The sequence below is a fragment of the Phoenix dactylifera genome, unplaced genomic scaffold (genome assembly GCF_009389715.1).
Source record: "Phoenix dactylifera cultivar Barhee BC4 unplaced genomic scaffold, palm_55x_up_171113_PBpolish2nd_filt_p 001390F, whole genome shotgun sequence".
Lineage (NCBI taxonomy): Eukaryota > Viridiplantae > Streptophyta > Magnoliopsida > Arecales > Arecaceae > Phoenix > Phoenix dactylifera.
The window spans coordinates 44,132-69,798 of NW_024068712.1; the positions used below are offsets into that span (position 1 = coordinate 44,132).

The 25,667-nt window shown below is 36.6% G+C and overlaps 1 protein-coding gene across 3 annotated transcripts; it reads right to left on the reverse strand.

The window, feature by feature from the left end:
* Positions 1-24,920, reverse strand: LOC120103869 (dual specificity protein kinase YAK1 homolog). Of its 3 annotated transcripts, XM_039122179.1 has the most exons (18): positions 24,285-24,917; positions 18,592-18,791; positions 16,041-16,194; positions 15,855-15,964; positions 15,668-15,737; positions 15,494-15,576; positions 15,318-15,396; positions 15,146-15,186; positions 14,683-14,805; positions 11,083-11,233; positions 10,877-10,991; positions 10,680-10,762; positions 10,499-10,573; positions 10,154-10,228; positions 9,136-9,962; positions 8,023-8,169; positions 3,336-3,607; positions 1-249 (listed from the first exon to the last, which is right to left on the reverse strand). In XM_039122179.1, the coding sequence occupies exons 1-18, from the start codon at positions 24,480-24,482 to the stop codon at positions 173-175; spliced, it is 2,880 nt and encodes a 959-aa protein (XP_038978107.1). In that variant the 5' UTR covers positions 24,483-24,917; the 3' UTR covers positions 1-172. The 3 variants fall into 3 exon arrangements, with proteins under 3 accessions (XP_038978107.1, XP_038978108.1, XP_038978109.1); XM_039122180.1 differs by lacking the exons at positions 1-249; positions 3,336-3,607; positions 8,023-8,169 and adding an exon at positions 8,277-8,388 and having other exon boundaries at positions 24,285-24,919; XM_039122181.1 differs by lacking the exons at positions 1-249; positions 3,336-3,607; positions 8,023-8,169 and having other exon boundaries at positions 9,425-9,831; positions 9,912-9,962; positions 24,285-24,920.
* Between the last annotated feature and the right edge of the window lie 747 nt (positions 24,921-25,667).

A 25,667-nucleotide genomic window follows, 5' to 3' on the forward strand; every position in this document is an offset into this window, starting at 1 on the left:
TGGAACAAAGAATGCGAAATTGCCATAGCTATAGCATTATATCTTTGGAGCACAATGTTTTATCAAGACCCAAATGAGGACTGTCAGAAACAGCACAAGGCAACTGAATTTTCAAGCACAAATTTCAGTGCCTGCAATAAATATGACATCCCTATCGGTCAGCCTTTCCAGATCATGAGATCCTTCCATAGTCCTTTCTTGCATGGGACGATGGTACAGTCGTTCCAATGTAATGCCCAGCCCTTCGTCCTACAACAAAATTCAGCCTGTCACAATGTTGAGGAGATAATATCTTGAGACCATAGAGACAAAATAATTTCTACAACCTAGTGTGACATTTAAATGAAGACACCAGACTGTGAATTGACCATAAGAGCAATACATGAAATGCAAGGGAAGGAGATTAGCTGTGATAATGCAAGTAATCTAGGAAACAGGAAGACTTGCAAAACACAAGGGATGTACTTGACCATAGGGATACTTATGTTTCTTCCAGATAACCCCATTTCGCACGTGTTTTTCCTAACATTTCCCATGTCTAGTGAAACAGGATCAAAAGGATCAAATTCATCCCATCAACAGATGTCCAAGGGGATGCTCAGCAACATGGCGGTATGTTCTCTGGTAACCTAGCATCTAGTCATCAAGCAGTTGCCACTTGCCATGTCATATGGGCATGGTGAAATACCCTTGGCAAATAAGGATACTACGCCACTTGTAATCACACACACAAAAAAAAAGCAAAACTTGCATTATTTGAAACAGGAAAAAAAAGCACCTTCAAGGAGATACATCATATAATTGCATCAGGAAATAAAAAATTGCCTAGATCCAAAAAGTGAAATCCCATGCATGACTACTTTCTTGACAAATTCAACCAAGATACAACATCATTTAGCATACTTATGTATCTTAGCAAAATTTGCTACTTGAGATGCTAAACAATGAAGCATGTTCAATACACATACGTAGATTATGCATGCAGTTCAACTAGGCCTTAGACAATTTGGCTTCAAAATATTCCTTAATTTTAACAGTAACACACATGTATTGTTGCGATTTAAATTTACATGCTGAAGAATTCTGTTGAGCATTGGAAGTGTTGCAGCTGCAAAACTTTGCTGTCCCACTTTCTGGCCTAATCCACTATCTTAGAAAAATAAATAGGCAGTTGTCCTCATGGAACATAATTGTATAAAAATTAATCAAAATATACAAGAATTCAGTTCATTTTCTTATTAATCCTGGAAAGGAGGCGCATCTCCATATTGTCCAAGGAACCAAAATTGAAACTGTATAAGAAGCCAAATCCGTCAAGATTTGTACATACCAAAACAATAGATTACATACTGCATCTCGATAAAATATTGGCATATTTGACCATGATAGTTTATGTATATAAATATATAGCCAGACTGGCTACATTCAAGTGGATCTCCACTTAGATTTGGTTAGGTCCAAAATGGATAATGGGGGTCTCATATCGATGATCCGAGCCATTAGATGAAATCTACCACCTCTAAATTGCCTACATACCAAAAACAATGTAATTTGGAGGCTCCAAGCCTATACATCAAGTAGTTAAAAAATTAGGCAATCTAAATAACATTAAGTTATATATGATTTTTTTGATCACTTAATACATAGGCTAGGAGTCTCTAAATCACATGACTTTTGGTATGTAAGGAGATTAGAGATGGTAAATCACATCCAACGGTTCAGATCATCGATGAGGGACCCTAATTATCCAACGTAGACCTAACCAGATCTGAGTGAAGATCTACTCAAGAGTAGCAAAGCCCATATATATATATATATATATATATATATATATATATATATATATATATATATATATATATATATATATATATATATATATATATATATATATATATATATATATATATATATATATATATACAGAGAGAGAGAGAGCATATATTAATGCATATGCATAATATATGTGCTCATATTTAGGCAACATCCATGAACGGTGAGTTGATAAGAGGTCAATCCATTTTATATCTCTGCTTCATGATAAGTACATATTAGTATTATATGTTGTCACATGCTTCCCAACTCGTGGAGGAAAAAAAATGAAGTCTAAACACAACACTTACATTTATTTACCTCAATTTTCATATGCTTTTACCTTATTTCATAGAACATTTGATTACACAATCAAAGTCAATGAGTTTGCACCTACACCTTGCCTAAGAGTCTGATTGCCTTACCTTATATCTCGGCTATTCTAGAACATGAATCAATATTTTGAAGGAGTACTTGAGCAAGACTTCTAGATAATGTGACATAGTAGTCATGTGGCTTTACTCTAGAAACTTGGTCTATCCCGGCTCCATCATTCCCAAATGATAAAGTATGGCAGAATTCTTTTGCCTAATTGAGTAACAAATATCACAATGCAAGCTAGGTTTGGAATAAGCAAAGGTTTAATAAAGTCGATTCTTACCTAAACTTTACATGGATCAGGCTTGGATAAAAGCTTTGACTTACTATGGGTCTCAAATTTGGGTTTATTTAAATGCACTAACATTTTTTGCCATATGAGAGGTGCCCTGTGGTGTAAAGATAAGATGGAGGAAATCGATGCTATGATTACAAGCACCAGGCACAGTTCAGCTCCAATTATGCAATTTATGGGAGAATTTCCAAATAAGATGGATAGAAGCCAGTATGCCCTTTGCCTCTTACAGTCACAAAAGAAATGGTCAAAAAAAATGGATTAAATTGGCCTCCCTTTCTCCACCTCAAAGTTGTATGGAGATGGTTGGAAGCTAGGTCTTATCTATATATTTTACATCTAGAATTTTTTTTGGTTTATAATTGTCAAAGGGCTAAATTAGAAGGAATCAAGGTCATATAACTCTGACTTCAGTCAAGTTGAATCAGATCACAAGGGCTGACCAATTGGCAGCTGCATGTTTAGCAAATCTTTCCTATCACCTATGGTACCCACACTTAGACATGTGTATGACTCCATAAAACGATATTCTTAAAGACTAAAAGGCTTTGACACTTGGGCACATAGATCAGACACTACCCAAGTCCATATGGGATAGCTCTGCACAAAGTCTGGGTCTGGTTCAGGTCTAGTATATGTTCATATGCAAGGTATGCTAACCTCATCTACATACACTTATGACCAGGTCAAACACAACAGTACTTCTAAATCAAAACACTAAATTTCAAGTCATTGCACCAGAATAAAAACTAAAAACAATATTGCATAAAAGAACTAATACAATAATAAGTAATTTCATTTAAAAGTGTGTGTCAAGAATTAAACAAAATGACTTGGCTATGTAAATTACCCCAGGGCATGCCATTGCTGAGCATAGCATTGGTAGAAGAATGAGAATCTGCCATACTGTAGTTTGAATGAGTTGGCTGACTATTTTGATGATTTCTTTCACCATGCATAAAAGTTGAGTTCATATGACTGTACCGATGAACTGATTGCTGTCCAAAGCGGCTAGGAAAGTTTTGTGAAAAATGGGGCAAATGGCCATAGCCAGCATGCATATCATGCATAGAAGTGTGGCTACTCTCACCAAGTGAATATGCCTGAAACACTCCATCTGTTCTGTAATCAAACAAGCGAAATGGGAAAAAGAAAAAGAATTAGATTTTCTTGAGAGACAAAAGATAATAGAATGGAGCACACAGCATCAAAGCTAGGAAACCCAGTTTAACTTTACAAGAATTCAAAAACGACAATTCAATTACCATAACTTCAGCACAGATAGTGAATTATTCGTGACCTCAACCATGAGTATAAGCAATTAGTGTAGACTTTGATCACATCGTCGTGGATTAATGATGCATATATATATATATATATATATATATATAACAAATTATACAGGTATATGCTAGTGTGAAAAGATGAACATTTCACAGTCCTCCATATGTCAGCACAGTAAATAACAAGGTTTTTGTGGTCAAATATATTAAGGTCATCTTGGTCTGAGGGTGACGTCCAGAAAGAGACATTCTTGCATCAGATGAAGATCAAGTCCATATCATTGAATTTCACTATTTCGGTCAAACATTTATTCTCTACTATGGTTGTCAGCAGATTCTGTAGCAAGGATTCATCATCAAATGCATAAAGGTCGTCCTGGTGTGTGTGTGCACGCGCGTGAGAGAGAGAGAGAGATCTAAAGATATAAGGTCCATATAGCATCTCTGAAAAACGTTTCACTCTTCCTGGCTTCGACAATATTAGTTCATCTATCTGACCCACCCGTCTACTGACATATGAGGACTCTTGTTCGCCATACAAGTGTCTCTCCCTTTCTCTTTATCATAAGAACATTCTCTCTATATACCACCCCCAATATCTCTTTTACCTCTACAATCCATCCATTTCCTCGTGCATGAATGAAGACTCTTAACTTGACGCCACACGTGCGTCCTCTTACTCTCTAATTGTGTCTAGGTTCTCTCCATTTCCTTGCAGCCATCCAACCCCCATTATAAATGACCATTTCACTGCGTATGAGGAAATAGGATTGATAACTGCAAAAGGGCCACTTGATGCTCTCTCAATCCTATGCAGTATCTCTCTCTGGCCTTGTAGCCATCTGATCCCTGACAGAAAAGATCATTTTTCAATGGATGAGGAGCTAGAACACTTCTTATCCAACACCAAAAATGGTTCATTCTCTAGAACCCATCCCTTACGAATGACACGAGCTCAGCCCAAGCAACACTTTCCCTCTCTTAAAAACTCTATTTTCACTCTTGTGAGCAAAAAACAGCATTCCAACATCTCAACCCTTCTCTTCATCCCCTCTCTCCACATTGAGGGCATTAAAACTCATTGCATGTCAAGCCTTTCTCCTCCTTCAGTAACTTTCTTACACATCGCCACCAAGAAACACAACACCTATCTTCATTCTTCACTGTCCACAAGCCTAATATAGTTCTTTTATCCTCTAGTAAGGTTTCTTTCTTTCTTTATCATTTTGTCTTTTTTATCCATCTACTTGAGGTCATTTCGATTATAGTCTCACTCTTATTTATCTCAATGTAAAAATAGTTGTCACAAGTTTCTCTTCTCTTCTGTGGTAAGTTGGCATCTTTCTTTTTCCCCTTAAACATTTCTTTATGATTTCCCACAATCTCTTTCCAGGGCAATACCTTCCCAAACCTTTCATCTCTTATATCCACCCACTTGAAACTGATTGGAATTCACACTAGGAATTAGGAAACACAATATAAGCATTTAACAAGAACCAAACTATAATGTCTTTGAGATCATTAATGAAAGGAAGAGAAGCTCAAGGCACAAAGAAAGTAGAGTACTAAATCAAGGTATGTACATTATATTTATGCATATTCTATTCCACTTTATACTTCAGAATACTTTGAATTTGCAAGGGGAATTATTTTCTTTCTCTAAGAATAATGAAAGAGGAAATGGAATTCAATCTTACACTTGATTTTTCCAAAATAATTTATGTTAACTATTGCATTATGGTAGTGGGAATAGGAAACTATGGAAAGATGGATGATGCTAATTTGAGGACAAGGTAGCCTTTGATGTCATAAGCTTTTGGAAGTGGGTTTAAGGTAGTTCATATCTTGGATTGCTTCAGATGGGGGAACTCATGATTGAGATGTTGCATCTGAGAGGTCAGGCACTTGTTATCTTGCCATATATCTGTAGCTTTAGGCTCAGCAGGTTGGCATGCCCTCCAGATGGGACTGATCTTAGCTTTGGGGACATGTGGTGGCATTCCCACCGAGTTTCTCAAAAATTATGTGTAACTTTTAAGTGATGTCCTTATCTTTCTTGTGCCTTCAATCAGCATACAATAATATTTATTTACAGAAAATGAATTGGCTTGAGTTGATAAGCATTTATTCTTTACTTCTTGCTTAAATCACTACATCAGATGCAAACAACTATTTTCTAAAAATCTAATACAAAAGAACCACATAATGGGCCGAACTAGTGAACCACTAAACATCCTCTTTGTAACTATTATTTTCTCATGTCTTTTGTTGACAATACAAAAGCCTTTTCATTTCAACTTACCATAGATTTGGTATTATTCTAACTTCTAAGTGGAAGTTGTGTTTTGGTTTTAATATGTCAAATTCTAAATTTATATGAGATTTTGAATTGTTATTTTCGAATGTCACATGAGTTATAGAACGAAACTTTAGCCTGTTTTTGAACCCCAACATTGATTTGTAACCATAAGAACATCTAAGTGTTATGAAATGCATTTATAATGATAAATTAGAAATATAACAAAAGTGAAAGACTTAGTCAGCCCCTAGCCAGGTGGTATATCGGGCTCATTCAAATAACTAATCAGGATTTTTTTCGGACCTTTAGCTAGGTGGCATATGTGGCCTTATTCAAAATATCTATGCAGATTTATATGGACCCTTGGCCAAGTAGTCCATGCAGACCTTGAGGATTTTATTTGGCTTCATCTGCAATAACATGGAGGATTTATGGGGCCTCATCTGGTTTGCTGATTCACTTTTTGGTCAGGATTTATAAAGCCTCACCAGTTAATGATGAGTATTTTATGCGGCCTCGAGGAATAAGTGGAACTTTGTAAGAAATATGAAACTATATGACTTATGAAATATAAGAGCCTTCGAAATATAAATTGTGTTTTGGCCATTTGAGTTTTGAACAAGTATTTGACTTGTGATTTCATATAAATTATTTGGGCTCTTTTCTAAACTTGAGATTGAACCTTTAGTGACATCATATTTCGTATTAACCTTTGGTTTTGGAATTTCATAGCAAAATGATTTCAGTGAATTTCCAGTCAAGCTTTATATTGATAATATGATCATGTGTTCATTTTGAAGTCATGTGCTTTCCCTTGGACCCTAAATTTCTTTGATCATGGTAGAAGTTTACTTACTAAACTTCGTTCGCTCTTTTCATTTATTACACAATTTTCCAAAGTGATTGGTGAGAGATCTGGTTGACTTATTAAAAAATTGCCTTTTTGGAATTAGTGATTATGAATGTGGCATCGACAATGTCTGGGTTTGTGTTTAATTGCTTGTATTTTTGGAGGTATATTATTGGGCATGATACCCTATGTTTATGTTTGTAACTGGATTTTTATTTTAAAAAATTGGATAATAATACAGTTACAGAATTGCTATATTTAATCTTATGGTTTCTTTCAAGGATGTTAGATATTGGTGATATTTTGATTGGCTATGATGATTACATCTTGAGATTCAAAAACTTCAGATATTGGGGTATGACAAAACAACACATTTTTCAGAGGATTTGATATCATGTACTAGATTAGCAATGAATAATATAAAGATAGATTTATGAATACAAGTTCATGGTCAAATTAATCGAACATGTGATTAGAGTTAAAATTCCAGCTATTGATTTCATTTAGTTCCCATTTATTCTTTCGATATCATTAAACTTTTGTTATTGCATACCTCTTGCATCAAACTGGTTATTAGATAGTTGTCTTTTTTATTTTCTGCATGTGGTCAAGCCCTAGAACAACATCTTCTAACTCATGTCCTCTACACCTACCCACATCCACATGCACAGAGAAAATAGGTTCACAATGTCAACGATTATCTAAAACAACATATAAACTAGTTCATTCTAATAGATTCTTAAGTGATATACCAGCAAGAATTGGTCTTATGACAAATAAAAAAAATGGGCCAAAAAAATAGTTTGCACTACTTTATTAGGATGTATTGCTGGTTGATATCAAATGATCTGATGCAGAATAAATCCATCCAGTTCCAGCATTAAGTAAATCTAACTTTCAGCATGCTGTGGCAGAAAATATGTACAGAAAAGATGCACAAAAGCATTTGAATCTTCCAATGTGAATTGGAAAAAAATGATGGACAAGCATCAGCCAACCAGGAATTTTCTTTACCAGCTACAAAGATGTTAGCAATTAAGGTATCCTATAAATTGAAAACCAAGTCTTACTCAATGCTGGTCCTTTTGAAAATGATGCTGCATACCTATGATTTGTTGATATAAAATTCTTTTGAGCCTGATTATGGCCGTGACTAAATCTGCTCATGGCATCCATTGTATTACCAACGCGGATACCATTAAATTCAAAGGCTAGGGTGTCTGCATTATCCTCTTGCAAAAGAGATTCATCACTGAAAAAAAATTGATCAATGATAAAAACATCAAAATTAATATATTACTCCCAACTGAATTGTAAAAAAGCAGGTAAAATATAGATGGGCATCTCAACAAGAAAACAATCTGTTAATCAGCATCATATTTTAGAAAGATACAATATTTTAAAAAAAAGCTTCCGATTAAATTCAAAGGCTAGGGTGTCTGCATTATCCTCTTGCAAAAGAGATTCATCACTGAAAAAAAATTGATCAATGATAAAAACATCAAAATTAATATATTACTCCCAACTGAATTGTAAAAAAGCAGGTAAAATATAGATGGGCATCTCAACAAGAAAACAATCTGTTAATCAGCATCATATTTTAGAAAGATACAATATTTTAAAAAAAAGCTTCCGATTTTTCTAGAGTACTATCAGGAATGCCCCATTAGGCAAGAAGATATCTACATTTATCAAAATTGCTACTAAAATTGTAACACCTTAAGGCATATGATAACTGGCAAGTTCATTCAAAACTTTGAAGAACTCTGCTATTTACAGTTTTGGTCATAAGAATTCAGCATGTCAATAAAACTACCTTCATAAGTAATTTCTCGGAAAAAATAATTGACAAAATTCGTAGACATTTAACCTTATCGAGACAAAGTGACCAGTATTCTAGAACCACAAATGTGATTGTTCTGTAATGATAAAGACAATGAAATTTCCATGCAAGATGAGCAACAATGAACTATTCACCATGCAAGACACAGATGCATCAACATTTCAAGGTCAAATGAAAAAAAAATAAATGATGGGCACTGCACAATAATATTTTCTAAATGATAGAATACAATCTGAAATTTCTCTAAATGATAAAAGAGCAGAAATTTTTGGTTTCTGATTCATGAGGTTTAGCGCAAAAAACCAGAATATGGTAGAGTTGCAAGCTGCAGTATAAGTTGCCAGAATCAGAGAGATTAAGGGGCTTCCATTTCACCTATAATTTGGGTCCCAATCTGCAGGATCTGGTACTGATGAACTGGATTCAGGCTTATCAAGCGAAACCTCCAAGGAATGTAAGGAGACTGTGTTGGAATTATGTGCATGGGATGCCGCACAAGACTGGTGATTGGTTGAAGAGGGGCTTGAAGACAAGCCAGTCCCAACACCCGTCTGTTGCTTCCAACTAGAATGATTGGAAGTTGAAAGTGTACTGCAAGGAGAACCACCATGTCCTCGCGAGTAGGCATCAGGGTGACTACAACTGATGCCATCACCATGGTGTCCTAGTCCATGCTGAGATGCACATTCATATGGTTGCATACACATAGTTGGATATCCCCAATTTCTTCTTCTGTTGTAATGGCCAACAGCAGCTGCTTTGCCCAAAGAGGGAACATGTACTCCACTTCTCACAGGAGAAGTAGGACCATACTTTCCAGAAGAAGCAGTTGAAATCTGCATTTGGGAGCTTGGAGGAGTATATTGTGACGGACTGGCTCCCAAAGACATTGGTCCCAAACTTCCAGGACTTATACTGAATCCATTTCCATAAGACAGTTGATGCCTACGCCTAACATCTGGACTAGCTCCAAGAAATGATCCCCCAACTTGTGCATGTACGTTGACACTGCATGGACCGATTTGTGAATAATATGTGTGCACATTATTCACATCACCGTAGCTTCCATAGCTGCTTCCAAGACCAACATTATCATTATAGCTACCATGGCTTCCCAAGCTACCATAACTACTGCTGTAAGAGAAAGGCACCTTCTGAAAATGAGCACCATGCTGCGGAAGACATCTGCTTGAATTCGAAACCTATAAAGGCCAGATAATTTTAAATATCATAAAAAAATATTCAGCTAAAGAAAGATTTTTTTTTCAAAAAAAAAAACAGATAGATTAAAAAGACATGCCTGTATTACAATCATGAACTCTAGAAGAAAGATATTTTAAAGGATATTGTGCTCCATAAAACCTGACAAATCATAGAGAGATTGCAGACCAACCTGAGGAGAGAGACCAGCAGCTAGCCAATGACCCCCTCCTGGATTGTGATCCACTGTAACAGTATGAATAACAGGCTGAAATACAATAAAGTTAGTCATGATATCCAATTAGTCTAATGCAGTATTCAAGAGATAAATACAAGCCAGCAGATGCTCGTCTTTTAATTGTAAAGCATCCCTTTACAGAATCAAGTGGGCTAAATATAGCCTTTTTCAGCAATCAGGATAGTAGATCATAATTAGAACAATCTCAAGTAAATATTTTGAATTTACAAATTGCTGATCCGTCTAATATGGATAAAAGGGAAGACAATGAAACCAACAATATTGTTATGGTGCACTTACAATTCGTGGGGTCTCCAGCAAAGGCTTATATGGGCATGTAAAGGGCTCACCAGTGACAAATGGATGGTGTGAAGCCTGAGAAACAGTGTTTCAAACTAACATAATGCTCGATAAATTAGAGTAGACAAGTATATATATCTCTTTACGCTACTGAAAATAATAAATAGTTATTTGTTGCAACCTGTAATGGTGACCACCGTTTCCCTGGATCAAACTCAACGAGGCCTCTCAAGAAATCAACCAATGCTAAGCGGGTCAAATTTTCTGCAACAAGATCACGATGTTGAGTAAGCATAGCAAATACCGATCAACATTTAGAAAATATCTTATGTCGTGATATGCTTATTTTTTAGAATCAACCAAAAGTACCAGACTAACCTTTACTGATTTCTTCTTCAGGTAAGTTCTTTCTGTAAGGATAATTTGCAATAATGTCTTCAAGCTTCACAAAATTAAAATAGCGTTTCCCCATTTTTGGTCTTTTTGATTCCCTCTGAATAAAATTCAGCAACTGAAATGTTAACTTAGACAAACAAAAAGGATGCAGTGAAAAACATACTAATCAGAACAATCCCAAAACTCACTGCTTCATATTCCTCTTCAGTTAAGACACGGTAAGCACTAGTAACTCCATTGTGGGCCTCATCATCTTCCAACCTATAAATACTTCCAATATGCTTAAAGAACTTGCTTGTGTTTTTTGCATCCCTAAGCAGATCATCAGGGGGTTGTCCACTGTAGAGTTTTGATGGTATGAGAAACACTATCAACAAGCATCATAAGCATGACTGGAACAAAACTCAAGAAGATAATAAAGTAGTTTTGCATACAAGGATTACAACAAAAATTTGTGTGCGAGGAAGAGGGGGGGAAACAGGTGATGTGGGGGAAGATGGAGAGGGAGGGAGGATTCACAGGCTGCATGGTGAGCCTACCTATCAGCCGAATTTCATTGCTTAGGGATAGGCCCTAAATCATAAATGTGCCTTGCCTTCAGCCCATATCATAAAATGTCTTTTCAAATGATTGATGTCAATAGCATGCCAATAAGATAGTGATATGCATATATGTACGGTATATATGTGTGCCGGTTAGACTCCAGACTAAGGGCCTGTTTGGGAACATCTTGCTGGATCTGGTGGGATCCGGCAAGTCAGGCCAGACAGAGGGAGGGAAGGAAGAGAGTGTGAGATGGGGAGGAAGAGCACGGGGGCGCAGGTCCCGATCCCAGTGGGAAGGGGGAAAAAGACCTTGAGAACTCACAAGGTCTTTTTTTTCTTCCCACAGGGATTGGAGCCTGCAAACTCCCAGCACGCTCCATCTCCCTTCTTCTCGGCCGCTTCTCACCTTCCCCACCCACACTTTTCTCCCTGCATCTTGGCGGAACCACAGGATATTGCCAAACAGGCCTAAATGTGAAATCTTGATAAAAGATTTAATAGATATTCAAAATCAATTATGGACAGTCCAAAATGAAGATCTCCACGCCATTGTTTTTCATTTATACCTTGAAAAATGCATAAAACACAAAAATCATATGTTTCAAAGATCTCTAACCTAGAATCAAGTGGATATTTAAATGAACAATATCAATTGCAATAGGATGCTAAAATGTGATAGGGAGCATAAACTGAAAAACTACTTCATTGAACATGATCTACAAATATTAAAACATGGTTAGAGTAAGTTCTGATAATTAGTTCATAGCAAAACATAGTATCATGTTTTTAAAACTGTTCATTTTTACAGCTAGTTGAAACCTAGGTTCAGCACCACCAAATACATGATTTTTGGTTTCCAAACATTTATTTGTTGAGTTTGAAACCAACAGTGTGAATCTTCAATTTGGGTGGTCCAACATTGGTTTTGAATTATTACATCATTCATACAAGATTTAATATTTCCAAAATCAATGATGAGCCATTTAATTTAAAACTGTAAGGGCTAATGCCGTTGGGGTTGCTTGATTAGGCAAGAAAACCAAGATGGAGTTCGAGGCAGTTTGGAGTGGTTCCGGGCGATTCAGGGGGATTTCGAAATTTAGGGCTGAATCTACCCGGTTCCCCACTGGTTCAGTTCGGGACAGGGTGAGCCAGGCGGTTCAGCTCGGTTCGGCATACCTTGGGAGAAATTGACCATTAGAGATTTATATGAAGCTGCAAAATTGATATCTTGTTTTTTAATATAAATTTAGCAAGTAAAAGGAATTGAATATTATTGATGACCTGAGAAGCTTGATGACCACTAAGAAACTTGTCAAATTATAACTAATATGTCGTATAGTATGGGTTCAATATGATATGCCTTGGCTTTATCGAAATAACCATGCATGATGAAACTAGGAAGGTTTTGTTTCGAACAAGCAAATATGAGGTTGAAAGAAGTATTTAACCATGTTTAAGCTTGCTTTTGGAAAATAAATTCTCAAAATGTTTGACTTGAAATGTTTAGTTGGATCATATGAAGAATCATGTAGATAGATTTAAGATTAAAACGAAAAACAAGAAAGCCTTGCATCTAAGGTTTATTCACATTCACTGCTGACAGAAACACTAGAAAAATGTTGCACATCTTATCCACCAAACCAAAGAAAGGAGATTGAGAATGGAATAAACTAACTGTGTGCGTTTGTGGAGATTCCTACATGTTGAATGAACCACAGTATTCCCCCCTTAAATAATGGCCCTTACATGAATCAAATGTTTGCCCAACATTAAGAGGGGTTTGTTCATGAACTGCAGTACATGTAGGTGGGCTACATTTGTCTTGATAATATGGGGTATTATGCGATCAACCTAAAAATTGATGTTCAGGTGTTATCTAAATCCTAGTTTTCTTATTTCCAATGAAATTTCCAAAACAGGGGTAAGAAGCAGAAGAAAAGGAAATATATAGAAAAAGAAACAAATTAGGAGGTTTTCAAAATCTCATATAATAAGCTTTCCACCAAAAAGAAGGGGAAAAAACATATACACTATACTTTAGAAATGCCTGAGGGAGAGAACAGTTGGAAATCTAGTTGGTTGAAAATTGGTGGAGAAAGAGAAGAATGAGAGCAACAATGGAAAAGTTGATTTTGCATAATCAAGCACATTCAGTTTTTTAGCCACCCTGAAATCAATTAAAAACAAGACTCCCAATCAAAATCAATATTTATCTTTCCTACTAAAACTATTTCTCAACCAAGAGTTAAATTTTTAATATTAAAGACATTTAAACCAAGATGTAGGCCCCAATAATAAAAAAAAGGAAATGAAAAAAACCTAAAATGCCCCCATCTAACATTTAACTATATTGATTCATATTTTACCCACACATACACGAATATAGAAAAAAAAAACGAATAAGGCATCCTAAAATGTCCCCCTATGCCCTAACCGATCAAATATGATGGCGCGCATTCAACCTGTTGAACTCACATGCCAAATAACTGACTCTCTTAGCCTCTAGCTGGCCCACATAACCCACATGACTAAAATATCACTATTAGAGTCACAAATACGATTGTCGTTCTGACCAATTTTACTTAGGATTAAAGATGATGCAGAACTCCTAGAGTCCAATTCTTGAACTAACCAGAATATTTAGAAAAAAATAGCAGAATTTGGCGATAATGCAAGTTTGTCCTCAAGGCACAAATATTGTTTAGTTACAATCTTGGCAGAAATCCTTACAATGATCCATTAAGTTGTGCAGGTGTAACTGGTAGCCAGCCTGTTTAAGTCATGGGGATCATTAATGTTTTATCCAAAACAAAAGGCATTTTGAAGTACATGAGGTTCCCGCCACTACAGAGTCTGGGGAGGTTATATGCACACAGCCTTACCCCCACGTGTACCCCCACATATAAAGAGATTATTTTTGTGTTTTGAACCCATGACATCCAAGTCACAATAGAGCAATCCTACCATTACGCCAAGGCTTGCCTTCAAGGTTTCGTCCAAACACAAGCCACAAACAAAACAACAACAACAAAAAAAATATGCCCATTTTAGTGAGTTGGCTCAAGAGTCCTTCATCATCACAATTCTATTCTTACTCTGTATGATAAAAAAAACAACACTTCTCAATACTATGTTCAACTTCATCACTGCTTTGTAATGAACTATGCATTTAACACTAGAAAAATGATACTGCTTTGCAGACATGGAAAATCAGGTTCGAGTGCAGCGAACAATACATACCCAAGTATCTCAATCATTCGTTTAAGAAGATCATATTCTGAGGCTCCAGGAAATAAAGGCAACCCCAAGAACAACTCAGCAACAATGCACCCAAAAGACCACATATCAATAGCAGTGGTATATCTGATGGAAGGGTTAAGCATCAAAACAAAGATAATCATATGACTGTGAAAATTCCATGAATTATATAATATTCAATAATGAACAGAAGTTAAAACTGAAGAGATGTTTCTGAAATCAGCATAGGATTAGACAGTGCATACTGCTCAAGCAAAAAACTAGGACCAAAAATTAATGTGGCAGGCAAGGTCAAGCCCCTGATCTGAGATCAGCATGTAAACAAGCAAATGAAGTTAACATATTGCCATGAAGAATAAACACATAATGGAAGAAGTATGCCAGTTTTCTTCTCTACAAAATTTTGATTTGTGAGAAAAAATTCCTATGATGTCAAAAAGGATACGGATAGCCAAGAAGAACTTCTGGAGACCTGTAGTAACGGCTCTGCAATAGAAAGGGACCAGAATTTCATGATAAGAACCAAGTAATGTGAACTTACTGCATGCTTGAATAATTTGTATTTAGTCATTAATCAAATGCAAGTCAAACATGGAGCTGAGAAAGGATATGAAGACCTGAATGTATGAGTAAATTGTCCGACCCTCCATACATGCTGATCCAAAATCAATAATTTTTATTTCTGGTGGTTTCACTCTGTGAAATTCAAAATGCCACAGTAAAGTTTAGTGAACAGGGAAACAAGAAAAGAATTCCAGATGAACATTCAAGGTGCTAATAATGAGCATCTCACCTTGTAGATATCAGTATATTTTCTGGTTTCAAATCACAATGTATAATTCCAGCATCTTTCATGACAATCAATGCATGCAGGATCTCGGAACATGACAAAATATGTATTATCAGGTAAAAACAAGACAAATGGGCATACAGTAGAAAAGATCAGTGCACTATCCAGATATCTCACCTGTTTTGAGAACATTTGGACAATATTCAATGACAACCCTTTATAGTTGTTCATTTTAATTAGCTCATATCTACAAAGCAAGAGTTTTTAGACCAGCATAAAAATCAGATTTTATTTAATAAACTGAGTTCATTATTGAACGAAAAAGATTATTTAATACAAGCAAAACATTTGACAACTAGCTTACAGATTTGATCCAAGCATTTCAAATGCGATGCATAAATGGCGCTGATAGACAAAATAATCAAGGATGCGGACAATGTGATGTTTATCATCCGGGTCGAACTTCTGATTCAGCTGCAAAGTAATCAAAGCATAATCAGCACCATAAAACTAAATTTGCAGGCATATTTAGCCACCAAACATCAATTACCATGTGCAACATAGAGACCTCAACCAATGCTTGCTGATAATAAGCAGGCTCGTTTTTGATAATTTTGACAGCAACATAACTATTGGTTTCAGAAACCCAGCACTTCGCCACTTGTCCAAAAGTCCCATGGCCAAGGATATCTTTGACAATATACCTAGAAATTAAAAAAATAATGATAAACAGATTCAATCATTGCTAAATCCTTAATCCTTTACAGTGAAATTGGTTACAAATGTACTAAAATTCTACTAAATGTACACTATAGAAACTATTATGGAAGCTTTAACATGCTTTACTGAGGCATGACCAGCCATTGGCATGGCAGTAATTTTTTACTAGGCTGCTCTTATTTTATAATTTTCAAAATCCACACTACTGAGAATTTAGCCAACAGAGTACAGGAGGTAAAATCAGCCCTCAGTTCTTAAACCTGATTTCTATAACAAAGAACCAAAGCACCTCTTACAACTGCATTGCAATCTGAAAGTGTAATAAGACATGCATGAATAAAACAATCAGATGCTTTCGAAATCAAGATCTCTCTTACCAGCATTGTGAAAAGCAGCAACCTAGGTGTCTGGGCAGTCGCTAGGTGCCTAATTTGGCCAGGCAGCCTAGGCCAAGCCAGCTTAAACCCTAGTGCTAAGGTTTTCTTTTTCCGTTTCCTTTCCCTATTTGAGTCCCATACGGGAAATGAAAGAGGGCAGTGAAGGCTCGCACCAGTCTTGTATCGACTAGTGGGCTGATCAATGACTTCCAATAGAACTGTTGGCATGATGACAATGGCCAGCACAAGTACGTAGTATATTTTTCCTTTCTTCTAACTTAGATGGATCTTCATTTTCTCCTCCTCGCTCTAATTTTTCTCTCTCTTTTTCTTCTACTACTACCCCTTCATCTGACCATTCTTTTCCTTTTCTCCCTAATTTCTCTTTTTTGTTCTACCTTTGCTCTACTTGCCTCCTCTTTAATGGTTGTTGGTTGTGGCCCCAGCAAGCTGCTGGCTACTGCTTCCTACGCTCCTCCGCTTGCTTCTTGTTGGCTGTTGGCGATATTCTACAGCATGTTGGCTGCCGTAATGGCAGCAATGTTGCTGCAACTCTCTTCTTGCAGACTTTGGCCTTTAAACTTTTATGTTGAAAAATATGTTTGATGATGCCAATATTGGTGAAGAAAGAGCATATATATGATATATGCACATGATTATTTATACATGAGCGACTAAGGTGGTTATGATAAAAGCTGGAAGGCTTTCATCACCAAGCTGTCGCCTAAGGGCCTAGGCATGCCCGCCTAGACCATAGAGGTTCCACCACTTAGCCTCGTCTAGACACTTTGACAACCTTTTACTCAACTTGATAGATTTCAATCTATCAATAATCTAAAAGATTGATATCTATTAAGTGGATTAGAGGAGGAATATATTAAAAAGTTATGTTTTATGCACCACAAAAAAATGGAGGAAAAAATAGATAACACCCAATAATAGGGCGTCCCATGTGTCGGTATGGCAATGAACCGGTATGGGTCCTGATACCGGTTCAGCCTACCTTGCTTTTATCTATTGCCTTTGACTTTGTTCTTGGTTTCCAAGAAATACAAGTAGAAGTAAAGTTGATACTTATTAAAACTAGGAGCAAAGTTGAAATTTCATCCAGATTACTAGAACATATATCAACAAATCCATGGCAATATGACAGATCCAAAATACTGAATTTGTAAGGAACATGTTAGCTATTTTGACAAAATAAGCATTTACACAGCTATCAAAGGACAGTACTAGCTGCAGTTTACCATGTTGGGTGCTTCATCTTGCTACCTCTAGCTGTTTTCCTCAGAAAACATGCATAATAATGTGATACCCTACATAAGCCTTAGACCATTCGGACAACGCAGTTCAAGCCAAACAACATTATAAGCAACTTCTGAAACTCATCATCAAGGCTTTAATTTGTCTATTACTTGGGTGATATGCAATAAAAAATCTTTTGCATTCGAATCTAACATCTTTTTTGTCGCTAGACAACCCCCAAATCCACATGAAACACAGTTCCCCAGGAATCAGGACAGACTTTCCTAAATAAGGCAAAGTCATGGTTCAACACAATTCTGATAGTATTCTCTTGGTTTCAATGACGGCATCTTTCCCAAAGATCCTCCAATCTCATCTTTAATACAAGTAACAGTACCCTTCATCATTCTCCCTAACTCTTAACATGTCTCCTATTCCCTCTTCCAAAGTCATTATGTATGGTACCTCAATGTTTGATTTTAACAGCTCGTTGCCTCCCTTTTTGTTGTTTTCAATTATTCAAATACTGGATTATTTTTCTTAGACCATTTAAAACACTAGACCTTTCTGTATCCACCTCAAAACTTGCACCCTACCATAATCTTGCCTATGGACATCATAAATGCATCCTCTAGTACATGTCTGGAAACAAATTTTGCAATTGAAAAAGAAAATGAAGAGAAGATGTAAGCACAAGCAGCAAGCACTCTACATGCGAACTTTGTTGTTAAGGAGGTTAATTCGGTTTTGGAACCAAACCTTTGTTTTGACTCCATATTGACCAACACAAAATTAACATGTAAGATAAGGTCTGAATTTGCATTATCATGGCCATCATTCAGCACACCAACCGATGGATTAGTAAGGAATCGCTTCGGGTTCAGTGCCTCTGAATACTTAAAATTTGGGTTACATATTTGGAAAGTTTCAAGTATGTCTTTGGTTACCCTTGCCACCAGCTGCACAAGTAAAATTGTCAGTCAGTTCATAAAACCCATATACTAAAAATTTCATTCCAACAGAGTATGCTGTAGAAATGTAGAAAGGAAATAGCAATCAAAATGTTCTATGCCAATATGAAAAGCTAGATTATTTGAAACAAAATAATCTTGTTGAGCTCCATCAAATAACTGACGGCTATATTTCCAGTTTTACTTTATAAAATATGGATCTAACAACAAGAATTTATAAATTTAGGCAAAGCTACTTAGTGCACCATCACGAAAAAACCATATACTCAGATAAACAGCTTTTCTGAAACTTGACCTCACATGAGCATGCATTTATCACAGCTTACAATTTCAAGAACGTGAGGTCACTAAACACAACTTCTACAGGGCATGCCACATGTATCCTTAATTGAATTTAGAAAACAGATATCCACAATCTAAAATAAGTTGGTTGAGTAAATAAACTTTTCATATTCTGTAGAATATGATTCGGCAGCAGTTCCTGTCTTATGCTTAGTTTAATTATTTAATGTTTGTTAACTTCTGCTTTATTAATTTATACATCACCTCGAAGAACAATAAAAGGAGATGCAGATATCAACGGGATTCCAAAGCTATTTAGTGATTTTTCTAGATTATGAAAAAAGCAATAACCAAACAGAACAAGAAAGTGAAATGTTATGCCAACAGAAAGTAATGCTGAATCCCTACGGACAAGGGTAAAAATTCTATTAAGTAATAGAGATTTTCAACAAATTTTGTTGGCACAGGATGGAATGATCGTTAGGGTCACCTAAGAATACCTCTGAACAGCCTTAATAGCTGCTAAGGACAGAACATCTGGATGATGAATTCAAATATGACCATTCTTTAAGTATTTATTTTCAGAGGTACATGGACAACCAATTGTTATCAGATATTAACAGATGCAGGTACTTGCGGAAAAGCATTTAATCTTCTAAGATTGAAGAGAGATAACTTACTCACATATGCAGGGCTAATAATTATATAAATGGTCTACAGAATTATCTTGATCTCAAACAAAGAAAAGGGGTCTTACTGACTGGTCAATTGTTACAGCATTATATAATTAGATATCATTAAAAACTCCCTTTTGTATGTTTTCGCATCTTGATGACACAATTTGTTCCAATTATTGACACAATCTTCTAATAAAAGCTCGGTAGCCTTTTAGAAGAATTCTACTTTGCTTAAATCAATTTAATTACCCTCTGGCACTACTTTAATAATAAAGCAACAGTTAAGTGACTGTCCATATTCTTTCATGCAAGTAAAGCAACCTGTTACATACAAATCATAAAATCCATATAATTGTTCCGGAGAAGTAATAAAACATGTTAATTACTGTAGCTATAATGAAATGGACTTAATCAAATTGTTTGATATTGAACCTTCCACAGATTTCTAGTTAAGTTATAGCATTAAGTGTTCTCTTTCTGTAACAATGACTTATGAATCACATATACAGGACTTTGTAGCAACAAGACCTAGAAATGGCTTGGATTCAGATCAAACAGAACTGATCCAAATCTGGACCATTAATTAAAAAATATGACCTGATCTAATCCCATAACACAAAGAATTGTTTAATAACAACACAATCCGAGTCTGTTAAAAATGTCTGGCGTGACAGATTGATCTGATATGATATGATCAAATGAGGAAGAAAAAGAAGAGGAAAAAGAGGTGGGAAAGGAAGCAAGAGGGAGAGGGGGTCTTGTCAATGGTGGGCCTGGATGCAGTGGCATTACTGGACAGGTGGGGGAGTGGAAGAGAGCAAAAGGAAGAGAGGAGGGAGGGTAGTTTTCTTAGTGGGCAGTGGCCTGGGTGCAGGCTAGAAGAATAGAAAAGGGAGAGAATAGGAGTCTCCTCATCGGTGGGCAGCAGCCGGATAGCAACAGCAAGCTAATGGATGACAAACAATGAAATAGATGAATAGAAGGGGAAATGGCCTCAACACCATTAGGTGGCAGCACATTGGTGATGTCATAAGAACTAGATCTGTATTATGAATTATACAGTTCCTCGGATCATGGGATTCGAAACTTGATTCATGTTATTTACATCTTAAACCATCAAGAAGTTCATTTCCTATAATTTATTTGATCCTACGGCTTTTAAAATTGCCAATCACTAAAACGTCTCAAGCAGTAAAACTAACTAGCACTCCATTTGGAGCTCATGGAGATAAAATTTAAGAGGCAAATTGTCGCATTTTTACAGCCATATGTTAAAACTACATCCTTTTTTTTTATTTTAAAACAATCTAGCAAAGAGATTAATTGAGTTAATAGGTACTGTATAAAAAATTCGAATAACTGGCTGTGGTGAACATGTTGTGTATGCGAGGGCGGAAACAAGTAAAGGCTTAGGGAGGCCATGACATCCCCCAAAGTTCAAATCTCCCTCTTAACCCTGATTCACTTAACCATCTTGGCACCACTATAATTCTTTTTCCTTTGGTACAGCTTCCCCACCCCCGTCACCTGCAGCCACCCCCCCACCCCCCAAAAAGTCCAAAATGCACAGTTCCACATCTAACTGTTTGCATCTGGGTCTCACCATGTAACCATCAAGAATAAGTGAGAGATTCCGCCTAGTATTGCTGTTCATGTATCAAAGATTTCAATGATTCAATTAGCGGTAGAAGAATGGGCTCCTAGCATTCTTCCTCTTTAACTCATCAAAATCAGTGCACATTCATCCTTTTTTCTCTTGACCTTATATGGTTAATTAATGTTTCTCCCTAACCCGTGGATGAACTAGTCTAGATGTGCCACAGCCATTCTCTATCATCAACCAGCCTTGTAACTTTCATAACTTTGTTTTCTTGTAATCTCTCTCCATTTTTGCTTTCACAATTCAAATGAGCTTTTCCCCTCTCTCTCAATAGATGTGTAGATCAATCCTCTCATGATTGACAACAAAAAATTCACTTTTGTATTCATATTAATGTCAATAAAGCTGAGACCTTGCTGCGGCCACGCCTTCTTAGTTGTATTGATGTCGAAGTCTCGCACTTGATGCATGTTCCCAGTCATTTAAGCATGTCTTATTGCAACACTGCTCTTCTGTTTTGGTCTTTGAACCACTTCACAATTTACAACTCAACCCCTATCTCCACAGCAGCAGTGCCATCAGCTACAGGTCTCCTCACCCACATCATTTCCAATGGCTAATATGGAAAGTATGCCCTTACCCCTCCCCATCTGCACCTCCCTTGTATTCAAAAGAGAGAGCATCCATCGCTGGGTTAAACATAGTGATCTGTGCATACAATAATATATCATAAATAATATTATAATGAATAATTTAAAAGCTCAAGACACTCAAACCAGCTTCTTGTTAACCATATTAAGATTCTTGCATGTGCTCGACACCATAGTCGATATTGTCTACCAGCATTTGAAGAATATGCATGAGATGAAGGTGAGTTTCTGGGAGGAGAGTGCAGGGATTCATATTGTTCATAGAGAATAGTTTTGCTTCAATTTCCTTAATATAAGTTTTTTTTTTCAGATTTAAGGCACTTTAAGGTTAAAAATATAATCAAATTAGGCTCCCCTGATTGTGCAGGTTTCAGTCCTAATTCAATTTGCGTATATGGAGGATAATTACTAGGAATAAGGGTAGAAGATTCTATATATTTTGTTAGCTTATTCATTGATTTATTTTCTCCCTTTCTTTAGAACTTTACAAGCAGAAAAGGAAACTTTTAAACTATTCTAGAATATGCATTGGTTCACTTAGCAACATAAAAATGAGTGTAATGCATGTAAATATGTATGCATGTATGTACCATATGTACGTATGCATGTATTTATATATATATATATATATATATATATATATATATATATATATATATATATATATATATATATATATATATATATATATATATGTGCATTTAAGTATGTACTATCAAGTTCAACCCTCATATGAGTATATCAAGTAAGTTGCCTCGATGCTTCCCCAAAGTAATGAGGGAAATCACTATAGAACAATGAAGAGCAATAAACACAATAGGTTGCTTAACATGCCTTAGGAGTGTTCTCTGAGCAAGAGGTTGATCAAGGAGACTTTAAACCAGATGACCACTCACTATATCAAGAGTACCCTCATCCAGTTAATGGATGTTTTTGTGCCTGTGGGTGATAAATATGATAAATGTATCGTGACAATTAGTTTTTGATATTTGCAAGTGTAATGGAAGGCCAAAAACCAAAATAGAGTATAATGTATGGATCGCTGATGGAAAATTGACTGGAACAGGGCACTAACCATAGTTGCTGGGCAACAAAATCTCGACATGCCGACTTTTAAGGCCTTCATATGAGTTAGTTCTATCAGGCAGAATAATAAGGAAAAGATGAAGATTTCTCCAGGAGACGTTAGATGTAGTGGAAAGGTCCTGACAGGTTGTAGTGAAAAAAAGATATACGATAGTGACAGCCTAGTAATATAAGACAACAATCAAACTATCTGTATTAAACATTTTATATTGTTATGAAACAATTAAAATTCATATATAAAGGGGGAATGTGGTACTGATGTGATCATAGAGGCAGATTTGTGGTTGAAATAGGAAAAGTTAATAAAAAGGAATCAAGGGAACTTTTCAGAAGTTCCATTCTGTGTGGATTGCACTCGATTCAAAAAAGTTTGATAAAGGCCAACATTGATACAATAAAAGGTACAAATTGTTGCTTAACATCACTTAATTAGAGATGATAGAAAGAATATATAGAATTCTAGTTTTAATAGTAGACCTGCAGTTCCACAAAAATGAATGGAGAAGAATAATCCTACAGCCAACCAATTTATTGTGGCTTCTGAGTAACATGCTTACGGTGCATATTAGCAATCTACCATATGGAGAGGATTATATCTGAAGAAGTTCATCGGAAGGGGGGTTTTTGTGTACGGGTGTGTGTGCGGGTGTGATTTATTGGCTTTCTTTAATATTCTAGAAGTAAAGATATCAGTCCCACAGCCTGAAGAACTTGTGATGCAATCAGAGCCGACATTTACACTAAACTAAGCTTTAAGCCTCGAGTATGTTGAATCCTCGAGACATAGGAAACTTTATCATTGGAGTCTATTAGACCTTCAGGCCATCAAACAGAGCTTGACAAAATTCCAACGTTAACACCCAACTCCTTCACTTGATCCCACTCAACTGTTCATTCCTACACCTAACCACAGATGAAAAGACTTTCTTGCAGTCAATGCATGCATTAGCCTTTCCTTAGCTTCTCTTTTTACGCAATTCAAGACAATGAAAAACCTTTCACAGCCAACAATTCAATTTTCGATGCAAAATTCCTTCTGTAGTTGTCAGCACGAGAAGCACAACACCGAAAATCTAACACAAATGCATTACGAAATCACGAAGCAGGACACTGAAAAGATTCCTTCTTTTTTTTTCCATAAATTTCAAAGCTGGGAAAGCAAAAGCTATCGGAGCGGAAAACGTACAGGTTTCCCCACGATGACTCGTAGCGTGCCGGGTTTTACCAACGTTGCCCAGGTAGACGACTGCGGTGGCGGCACATACGGACGGAAAGCCTTTGCACTCGGCTTCCACGATGACGAGCTGCCGGAATCAGCCGACGTGGCCCCATCCGACTCCCCGGCACGAGATCCATCCACCCTGCTACTCTCACCCTCCTCCATCGCCCTGCCGGCGCCCGATCAGCCACTCGCCACCATCCGATCGCCCCGCCACGAGTCCTATCAAACCAACCGGCCGCCGATCGCCGCCGCACCGACGCCCCCGGTCCGATCCAGGTGCCGAATCCCGCCGGTAGACTCGGGTCCCATGCCCGTTCTTCTCCTATCCGGCCATCGGATCAATCGGTGCTACCAATCTTGCGAACGCGAGTCCGGCGGCGATGAAGGAGATCCCGAGCTCGAAAGAGGGAGGATAAAGGTCCCCGAGGGTGACTAGGGCTAGGGTTTAAGGGCAAGGAGGGGAAGAAGACGGAGATGGGGAATCACCCTCTTTGCTCTTCTTGGCTGAGGGGATGAACGGGGACGGGAACCCGGCGTCGGGGAAGAGAATTGGGCTTCGTTTCCTTTCCTTCTCCAACTCCGCTTGCCCTCGTTTCTTTCTCGGCGTATTATTATATATTTCTTGGCTATTAATTATGGTTAAGCAGTGGGCTTTTGCTCCGTCCACCGCGAAAGAGACCCGGATTTGAGACCCGCATCGCCGGCTTTTTTTTTTTTTTATTTTATATATATTTACTAAAGCGAAAGTATCAAACATACACACATCCGATCACATTAAAAAATAATAAATTTTGCAGTATATCCTGGATGTTTCTAAGCAAGGGGTGGTATACATTCATATTACATACTTTGCTGAATTCAATCAATATTTGCAGGACTGTAGCTGAATCACTCGTTCACCAATGATGATTATAGAACGTATGGTACTTTTATTTGTTTTTAAAAGAATAGTAATTTTTTTATAATAATTTTGTACAAATAAATTTTAGTTTATATTTTATTTAATCTATGCATGCTTATTCCAAAATACATATAAATATAAACCAATTTAGTTCACTTATTCCAATAAAAAAAGAGCATGCAATCAAAATTGATGAACATACAAAGATAAGAAATTGGCGCACGGAGGCACACACATAATTTTCCAATAAAATTTTAAAAAAATATATACTTTTTGGAGTCAGAAAAATTAATTTTTTAGTGAAAAAAGTAAAATAGAATATGTTTTATACATAGTTTATTTTCATTATAACGATAAATAGGTTGTTTTGGTATGACCTCCGCGTGGACGTAGAGTCAGCCGAGTGGGTGCAGGTCCAGGTGGTGTTGGAGGGTTAACTTGACCGT